The sequence below is a fragment of the Pyrus communis genome, chromosome 7, assembly GCF_963583255.1.
Source record: "Pyrus communis chromosome 7, drPyrComm1.1, whole genome shotgun sequence".
Lineage (NCBI taxonomy): Eukaryota > Viridiplantae > Streptophyta > Magnoliopsida > Rosales > Rosaceae > Pyrus > Pyrus communis.
In genome coordinates, this window is record NC_084809.1 from 15,454,440 (window position 1) to 15,464,988 (window position 10,549).

The following is a 10,549-nucleotide window of genomic DNA, read 5'->3' on the forward strand; positions in this document are numbered from 1 at the left end:
CATATCGACAAATTATATATATTTTGGTAGGTTACATAATGTTTACATACATGCAAACATATCGACAAATTACATGTGTTATCAAAGTTTCATATCTTTGTGTTAATAATTCTTTATATGAGTTCCAACTTTAAAGTCTATTCCATTATTCGTTCATTGATTAGTAAGTTGGTTATGGTGTTCAAAGGATCCGCTAATCCAACTTAGGGTACGTTTCACTTTGTCACTTCTACACTAGAAAACTAGAAAACCCAGCAAACTTGAGTCTTGAGGTGCAAGTAATCTTATGCTGCCTTAATTCCTTGATTAGGTGTTAAACCTTTTTCATTAGGGATGCATGTATAGCTTTAATAGATTTGTTCCAGCTGATATATACCTGAAAAATTCACGCAAGCCCGTTAAGCTAGGGAACATACAAAATGAGTGCAGAAAATTTCGTTTCGGTAATTTTAGCTTTTCTAGTAGTGACTTTCGTAAAAGGAGCGGGTAAATTATATTTTTAGCGGGAGGCCACGTCGCAAAACCCCACGTCCGTTTAGATTTTCCCAGAGCTCCATCTGCCAAGTATATATAGCTTCTTGATTGACCTTTCGTCTCTCTTCCTCTGCAAGCTTCTTCCCGGAAAAAAAATACATACACACATATATAAGTGTATATATTTTTATATGTGTGTGTATAACAGCTCCGAATTCTTGATTTTCGAGTTCTGTTCTTCGTGGTGATCCCAATTCGAAGGCATTGTTGTTTCTCTGTTTCTTGCTTCGAAAGCCAAAAATACCGATTTGCTTTCCTTCTGGGTTTCTTGAATCCGATTCTTGGAGTGGACCGGTGAGTCCTCATGTTTTAATTTCTCAGTCATTCTTTACCTTGTTTTTACATTTTCGGAAATCCCATAGCATTGTATAAAAGCTCGGTTTCTTTCTTTCTTTATTAGCCCAGGTTTTGTGAATTTTTCAGAATCATCAGAGGACAAGATGCTGAGGGCGTTCCGAAAGCCGAAATTCGTCACCAAATGGTTCGTTACATAAAAACCCAACTCGTGTTTCATTTTTTTTTTTTATTTCTGTTCGTTGATGAGTTTTTCTTTTTCTTCGTTCTAATTCTGGCTCTTTTTTTATGCAGCAAATCGGATATAAAGACGACGAAGATGCGGATCGAGGCGATAAAGAAGAAGAGGAGCGCGGTGCAGAAGTTTTTGAAGAGCGACATAGCTGATCTTTTGAGGAGTGGCCGTGACATCAATGCATACGGCAGGGTATGTATGTTTCTGCTTAATTAATCTTCTTCTTGGTTTTTGTTTCGATTAATTAATTAAACAATATGACGTTAATCTTGTTTATAATTTTTGTTGTTTTTATGGTTTTCTGTGTCCTGAAAAATAGGCTTGTTTCTATTCCCTCTTTTTACTCATGAATCATTTTGTATGATACAATTTTTCCTTCATTTGAAAGATTTGTTTACCTGGCCAATTGAAAATTTAGGGCTGGTTTCGGTTTGGTAACCGAACCGAAAATTGGCTACCGAAAACCGAACCATGAAATTAACAAAACCAACTCCGAAAACCGAAAATTGGTAGTTCCATCCCCAGCCACGCAAACATAAACCTGCTCGCAATGTCATGTACTTTCGATTGCCTTGCATTTATATTGAATCAAGATTACTTGCATACTGCATCGTTGCAGATGATCCGTGGTTTTTACATATATGCTTGTGGCAATACTTCACTCCCAGAGCCTCCAATTAATATATCTTGTTCAGTTCTCTTAACGCTTCATGATCGGTGAAACAGGCTGAAGGGCTTCTAGTTGAGCAAAATATGTCTGCCTGTTACGAATCAACTGAGAGCTTTCTTGGATGCATCTCGACTCATCTTCCTCTCATACAAAGTCAGAGGTATATGTGGCTTCCGGAATAATATGCTCATTAAGTTTCATAGACTCTTCTGCTAGCCTTATCTTTTATTTGTTTGTTTCCAGTGAGTGCCCTGAGGAATGCAAGGAAGCTGTTCGTTCAATTATGTACGCAGCAGCACGATTTGCAGATTTGCCAGAACTCCGCGACCTCAGAACTCTGTTTAGTGAAAAGTACGGAAATTCCCTCGAACCTTTTCTGAATAAAGAGGTGATAATTCAAAACTTGCTCTTTTAAGTTCGTAGTTATCAAATAATCAAAAGATGCATACTTGTTCTATAGGTTTGTCTCTAGTCTGTCTGACCCAGTTATTCGTTTGTGCTCAGTTTGTGGAGAGGTTGAAGTCAAAGCCTCCTACGAAGGAGATGAAGATTCAGTTAATGCACGACATAGCACAAGAATTTTCGATTGAATGGGATTCAAAAGCCTTGGAACAGAAACTGAATACTAATACTCCACTGGCATCTGACCAAGTAAGTCTACTTTATGCATCATTGCTATAAAATACTGGAAGAAATCAAAAGTAAATTGTACCATCTGGTACATATTCTGAAGCTAATAAAGTATCTTCGCTCGCCTTATGAGATTTAACCCATGAGAAAGGATGTCGAAGAGGGCACTTTTGTACCTTGCAAAGCTGCTTAGATGCCAAACGTTTCCCTCCTTCATGTTTTTTGTTCCCACGTTATGTGTTATTATAATGCTTCTTATTGTCTGTTCTCATTGATCGTAACATATATGACCCTTTTTGCAGGGCCAGCGCAGGTGCAGATCTCCAGTTGACAGCGATGACGATATGCACAAATCACATAAAAGGCAGGACAATGCATTCCCGAAGAGAAGAAAAGAGGAGGGTGACTCTTATGACAGATACAAGCTGCAGAGCAGCAGTGAAGACGAAACAACAACAGATGTATCCCAATCTGCCCCAAAATATTCTTCAAGCTCAATAGGAAGTACATCCGGGGATGAAGCGGATACCAGCAAGATGCCCTTCTACTCCAAGTTTATTCCACCACCTTACTACAAATCAAGACCTGAAAAAAAGGAAAGCAGCCACGTCGAAAAGGAAACAGATCACCCTAGCGATGTTTCAGTTGGCGAAGATAATACAAAACGAAGATCAGTAAGGAGGGGAAACTTGAAACCACCACCAGGTCATGAGAATCTTGGCAGGAATGATAAAACTAGACGAGGAGATGATAGTGATTCAATGGACGAAGAAGAGAGAATAATGGATGGGCTTTTGATGCATTACAGCAGGAAACAGTCACCCTATGAATTGAGCCAGATGAAGGGCAGTCTGGACGATGATGATGCAAGTGAATCCACATGGAACAGAAGCAGAAGATCTCAGCGAGAGGCTCCGTCAGCCAGAGCATCATCTCTCCCACCAGAGCCAACGAGTTCAATTGAGGCACCGAAAAAGCATGGCCGAGCATTTTCCTTCACACCAGATGTGCACGTGCACCCAAAGCTACCGGAGTACGATGAACTGGCAGCTCGAATTGCCGCTCTTAGAGGAATATAGAAGAAGGACAGCATTAGAAATTAAAGTCTGTAAAAGTTTACTTGGTGTCATCTTCTCTACATCTAATAGGAAATATTATTGGAGTTTGATATGTCTATTAACATCCATTAATCATTAGTTTGCTGATCATATAACACTGTAAAAGTCCCAAAGTGTCGTGGTTGAACTTTAGGGTTCACAATCTAACACTACTTTAGATATAAAAGTTGTGTGTTTTCCTTTCATGGTTTATGTTGGATTTTTAGTTCTATGATCATGTGAAAATCTGGCACTTGGAATAACTGAAACTAGTGATAATGTGAAATGGTTATATTTAGATTCTACGACAAATCATTAGGGCTGAAAAATTTTCCTGAAAATCTCAAATCAAATAAAAAAAATCCCGATCCCATACCGAAATTTTTTCAAACCAATAATACAAAAATTTTTGGGATCCATATTGAACCTATCCCAAACCTTTCGGTACTGGAATCGGGATCACATATTCAATAGTCCATGAATCCCGAACCGAACCGAAAAAAAAAAAAATATATATATATATATTTATTTTGGTTGCATGCATATTGAATGTTGAGACTATATTAGAAATAGAAATATCAAATTAAGTAGTTTGGAACTTTGGAACATCAATGTGACTTGTTATGAATGAAATCGTCTTTCAATTGATATGAGGTAAAAAATCTAAATTTCAATTGATATGAAATTGGGGAACAAAATTTTAGGCCGAAAGCCCAAATTTTAGACCATAGCCCAAAAATATCAAATTTCAACCCAAAAGCTCAAAACCGAAAATCCAATTCCGATTTATCCCGAAATATCGAAAACATTTTGAGAATCCCAAAAATTTGGAATGCCAAAATTTTCGTTTAGCATTGGTCTTCAAATTCTTGTCTCGAAAATTTTAAGTTAGGATTCAGGATGCCATTTTCAGTTTGAGATTTCATACTGAACCACTTTTACAAATCACATAAAAGTTATAACATTTTTTAAGCATTCAACCATGCATTCGAGATCTGTGTTTCAGTCTACTAGAAACTTGCTATATAGCTCAGCTCGTAATCGTTGGCATTTCTAAAAGTTGATGAGTCTAGAACATACTCATTGCTCGCTAACCAAGTATACTTGCTAACATTTCCTTAGAACTGAATGAATGGAGGTTTATGAGCAAATGAAAAAGAATGCTCTGTACTAATGACACCTCTCACTCAACATATTTGATTATTAATAAGAAAGGAAAATTAACGAAAAGTTCAAAAAAATTGTAGTTTTAATGAAAAATGACAAATAAAGGTGTAATGAATAGTATCATGGAAAGGTAAAAAATATGATTTTTCATTAAAAATGAATAATACCGGGAATGCTTCGTTAAAACTCTCTATTAAGAATGCTTGTACTGATAACATTAATGAAAAGAAGAGGGATATTTTCAACCAAAATAGAAATATATATATATATATATTAATCCTTAAATATTAGCCCATCTAAATAGTTATAAACCCAACATTTAAGAAAAACATAGGCCATATTAAAAACAAAAACAGCAGCCTAGCCGACTCCAACAAAAGCAGTAGCGTAGCCCACTCAGAGAGAGGCACAAACAATAAACAAACAACACCAGAGGAAATCAAGAAGAAGCAGCCTGCCGCTGGATGTCTCTCGCCAGCAACCACCGGAGTAGCCATCATGTAGGAACCAATCGAAGGTGGGTCCATTGAGAGCCAAGCAAAACCAAAATAACCCCACAAAAACAAGCACACCTGAAGCAAAAGTCAGATTTTAGAGTGCCGCAACAGATCGAGCCATCTAGATTCGTACCATCAGCAACCACACATGGAGGAAGAGTACTAAAAGTACATTAACAAAGGGAAGTGGATGACCAATGGATGTGTGAAACATCCTTACTACGACAAAAGTCGTAGAACACTTTGCCCAAATATTTTGGCATGCTGATAGAGCAATGGGTAGTGGGGTAGCAATCCAGATCCCCAATCAGGTCCAAAACATGAATGACACGTTTCGTAAGGATAATCAAAATAAAAAAGAGAAATAGAATTCCGACTATAGAATATTCTGGTGTTTAGCAAACATTGCAGAATAAAAGATATGGTGGGACCCACCCAAATTTTGGAATCCAACTCTAAATAGAGGATTTTTTTTTTTTTTTTTTTGAAGAAAACGATAGTAGATCTCATTAATCATATCAAAATACAGTGAAACAAGCATATAAAGTTCAACAGGATGAGGCACAATCCTCCAAAAGTACATCAATTAAAATACTAGGAGGAGAGGTCATCCAATCGAAAGTATGTTCCACTGATAATCCAAAGCGGGCAAGTCTACGAGCCGCCGTGTTGGCTTGACGGCGAAAAAGGCACTTCAATGACTGAGGGGGCTAAAACCTTGATGTCTTCCACCACTTGACCAATGTAGGATAGATTAGTAGATGGATCACGTAAAGCTTCCACAATCTCAAGAGAATCGCTCTCACAAATTAAATTTGTAAACCCTTTGTCCATTGCCCAAATCAAACTAGTCTGGACGGCCACTGCTTTCGCTTGTAATGGAGTGAAGATATTTGAAGACTTTCCACACGAAGTTGCCATAAAACTACCAGTTTCATCTTTAATGATCAGGCCGAAACCCCCCACTTTACTCTCACCATTCTAGGCCCCATCAATATTTAGTTTGAGGCATCCCGATGGCGGAATTGTCCATTTCAAAGTGGGATGTCGGGAAGGGTTTATGTGGTTTGTGTTGGCATTGGCAGTAACAAAATTCTACCACCAATGAAGAGCCGAGCAACCACCACATCATGACATTCCCCATCGCCATTCCAAAGCTTCCCATTCCGAGCTCCCCATATTGCCCAGCAAATCATCATGGTCGAATTGAAATGAGAGGATTAGAGAGAACCAACGATTTCTATAGCCCATTTAAGAAATGTAGCGGGGGAGAAACCCTGTAATGTTATCCCCAAGTGTGAAGAAATCCATGCACATTAAGCATAAGGATAGTCCTTTAAGAAATGGAGAGTAGATTACGTCTGATAGTTGCAATGCACACACGCGAAATTCGTAGGGATATGGCGTTTCCCCAGATTTTCCTTTGTAGGAATTATGTTATTACAGAGTCGCCAAAAATAAAGCCTCACCTTGGGGGGAATGTTTGCCTGCCAAACCTTAGCCCATAATTTGGAAGTGAGCCCCGAAGATGCAGAGGAAGAGGCCCCATTATTTATCAGGACCAACCATGCACGTGTGATATGATACGCACTTCTCATTGAGAATTTACCATTTTTCTCAAATTGCCATATTAACTGATTAAGAGAGCAGCAGAGGCTTAAAGGTATGGCATGGATCGCTTCCACTTTCGTATCGGTAAAAAGAGACCCCACCAGATCTAGGTTCCATGTTCGCGAAGAGTGAGTGAGTTAACAGACATTTTGGAGGATACAATCAGTGGGCTTTGGGGAGAAATGCGAAAGGTGGATGGGAGAAGGACCCAAGGATCCTCCCAAATGTTGATCGATTCGCCACACCCCACTTGCCATCTTATGCTCAAGCTAAGAACCTTCCTGGTAGTGCATACACCGTTAGAGCAATAAGAAGAGTCCGAGAATACCATAGCGTTTAAGAGACTTGAGTTTGGAAAGTACTTCACTTTGAACACTCGAGCCACCATCAATTGAGAATCAGAGCGGAACTCCATCCCTGTTTAGCAAGTAAGCTGAGATTGAAGGCATAAAGGTTCCTAAAACCCAATCACCCCTCAGATTTGGGAAGGCACATTTTATCCCAAGAGTACCAATGGATCCGTTTCCCACCCTCATAATCATTCCACCAAAAAGAGGGTACCAACCAATTCAAATTGGCACATAAGTATTTTGGTAAAAGGAAGCAATTCATCATGTATGTAGGAATGGCTTGAGCCACTGCCTTGACATGAATCTCCTTCCTCGCCGCACTTACAAGTTTGCCCTTCTAACTTTGTAAGCGTTTCCAGAGTCGTTCCTTGATATAGGCTAAGCAAGCACTTTTATTATTTCCCACTAATGTAGGAATTCTCAGATAACGTTCATGTCTCTTTACTGTTTGCACCTCTCGAGCGTTGGCAAATTTTGATTGCATATCCCTTTTAACATTTTTGCTAAAACATACTTTACTTTTAGCAAGGTTCACTTATTGTCCCGAAGCCAATTCATAAGTGAAGAGGTGTTCGGAAATATTGTGTCATTCATCTTCGATTACACAACAAAAGAGTAGGAACATTAGGTGATTTATGGTCAGAGCATTGGCACATATAGAGATCCTTTGGAGTTTCCCTTCTCACTTTCGTTTGGTAATGAGGCTGGATAGGCCCTTGGTGCAGAGAAGAAAAAGATAGGGAGACAAAGGGTCTCTTTGCCTAAGTCCCTAGGTATGGTGGATGTAACCTATTGGCCAACCATTCATAACAAAAGAGTAGGAGATCGTAGAGATAAACTGCATCACCAAGTTCACCCATTTCTGTGAGAATCCCATGGTGGTAAGAACACTCTTAAGGTATTGCCATTCAATGCGATCATAAGCCTTATTTATATCAAGCTTTAGGGATAAAAAGCCCTTATTTCCTCTTCAGTATTTGGACAACCAGGTGGCAATCTCTGCCGCAAGAAGTGTATTGTCCGAGATGTGGTGGCCCAGGACAAAAGTTGTCTAGGTGGGGGATATGATTTGGGTGAGGATCTGTTTCAACCGATTGGCCACAACCTTAGAGGTGATTTTGAAAATCACATTATAGAGGCTTATTGGTTTGCAATGGGAAAGATCCCTTAGGAGCTTTAACTTTTGGTATCAGAGAGACATGAGTGTAGTTTATCTGTTTTAGCAACTTCCCAGATTAGAAAATGTTAATGATGGCATTGGTCCTCAAAATAATTCAGAACTACCTTCTCCATGCAGTGATCATCCGATACCCAAGTCCTATTTGAATCATTTAGGCACTTTATTCGGTTTTTTTGCTTCCAAAAATTAGCTCGTTGTTGGAAGAACTTTGTGTTTTTATCTTCTTGTCTCATCTAGAGTATAAGTGATCTCTGGGACCAAAATGTCTCTTCCTATCCCAGCAACCTATCAAGATCATCCAACAGATGTGCTCTTTCGGCAATGGACTCTTTAGATAATGATTAGGCAAGGAAGAAACCCAATTTAGATCTCACCCTTGTGATGTCATCATGTCTCCCTTAACAACAACTTGCTACCACTTAAGAAGAGCCACCCTTATGGCCGTAATATTATGAACCATTTGCTACATTAGGACCCTTATCACTGGACAATCCTAGGCTTCCTTAGTACTCCTCAAAGTGAAGCCCATGACGACCATTTCTCCTTGATGTTGGCTCGCCATCAATAGAGAGAATAATAGGCATATGATATAAAGTGCTAGGATCCAAATAAGTGACCTTAGTATTTCTAAAAAGATTTTTCCAGCTAAAAGATACTAAACCTGGTCTAACCGCTCCTTGATTCCACCCGAGCAAGTTGTGACCCAGGTATGTTGATTGCCATCAAAACCCAAATAAAAAAGACCACAATCATTCACAGTAGATCTAAATGCAAGAATCTGATTTATGGGACGAACGAGACCTCCTTCATTTTCATGAATGTGCAATAGTTCATTGAAATCATCCCTACCACCCATGGAAGTGAGCAATGTGAAGCTAAGTCATGGAGCAGATTCTAGGATTGGAATCTATTTGCTATATTTAGATGCCTATAGAATCTCGTGAACCTCCAATGAAGGGGATCCCCCATGCCCCTACCTTCGCATCGATAAATCTTTGAGAAGATGACAAGATTCGAAGGTTTAACTTATTATTCCAAAAAAGACAAAGTCTTCCAGAACTACCTTGAGAACTTACACTAAAAACTCTGTCGAAGCCCAGCTTGACTTTGAAAAAAATAACTAAAGAGATTAAGGATTTGGTTTCACAGAGAAAAACCAAAAAGGGAACTTGCTGCCTGATTAGATTTTGCAGCGCTTGAACTCGCCGAGGGTTCCCAAGCCCCCAATAGTTCCAGAGTAGGATTTTCATATTTGGCGGTGTAGCTGAGCCCTGTTAGCCGTCGCCGATTTAAATTTTTTGTACCCTTTATTTTGCTCGTGAGTTTCAAATCCCTCTGTCTTGGAGACCCTCATAGAGGGTGTAGTAGGGTCCTTAGTGATTAGTTGGTCCTCATAAGCCATATCACTCAAGTTCAAATGAGTAATGTAGCCTCCACAATCCCCTCGCTCTTTATGTCTTGTGCTTTTGCTTTTCTGATTAGAAAGATGTAAAAGACACCCACTTTTTGGGTTGATAGCAAGTCTGACCCTTTTGTGTGGAGGAGAGACCAAGTCGTTTGGTCTGTGGCCATTGGATTGGTCAACCAAGATAGGTGGCTGACTTAGGGAGGCCTCATCCACCTCAAGGATACTAGTACCTGGGGGAAAGGAGTCCATTACTGAAAACTTTGTTGGGCTGGCCCTTACTCTATGCTGAAGAAGCTCATTTACATTTTTGAAGGCCCAATGGGGGACCTTATTGGGATCGCACCAATCATTATCCAATGAAAGACCATTTATAGCGATGGTGAATGTTCCATTCAAAAATTGAGTCTCGAAGCTATCCGGGTGCCATGTGCTCCCATAGTCTAGTAATAACTTAGAGCGAGAAGACAAGTGTTGGTCAACAACCTCATTTGAACCGACAACTGTGTTATGAAGGATCACATTTGTCATAGGCTTAGAGGTGGTAGGTGTAGAGGTGTCAGGTATAGAAATGTTAGGGGAGACAAAAGGGTCAATCTTCGGAAATTGTCGTTTGGTCCCTTGCTTTTCGGCGAGCCAAAGAATTATTTACCGGTTCCATTCAAAAATTGAGTCCCGAAGCTATCCAGGTGCCATGTGCGCCCATAGTCTAGTAACAACTTAGAGCGAGAAGAAAAGTGTTGGTCAACAACCTCATTTGAACCGACAACTGTGTTATGAAGGATCACATTTGTCATAGGCTTAGAGGTGGTAGGTGCAGAGGTGTCAGGTATAGAAATGTCAGGGGAGACAAAAGGGTCAATCTTTGGAAATTGTCAT

The 10,549-nt window shown here is 39.6% G+C and overlaps 1 protein-coding gene across 1 annotated transcript; it reads left to right on the forward strand.

Moving 5' to 3' along the window:
* Positions 1 to 243: 243 nt before the first annotated feature.
* Positions 244 to 3,579, forward strand: LOC137738646 (nucleolin 1-like). Its single transcript, XM_068478121.1, has 7 exons — positions 244 to 828; positions 935 to 1,015; positions 1,123 to 1,255; positions 1,790 to 1,893; positions 1,977 to 2,121; positions 2,238 to 2,384; positions 2,666 to 3,579. Exons 2-7 carry the CDS (start codon positions 975 to 977, stop codon positions 3,440 to 3,442), a joined length of 1,347 nt encoding a protein of 448 aa, XP_068334222.1. The 5' UTR covers positions 244 to 828; positions 935 to 974; the 3' UTR covers positions 3,443 to 3,579.
* Positions 3,580 to 10,549: the final 6,970 nt, after the last annotated feature.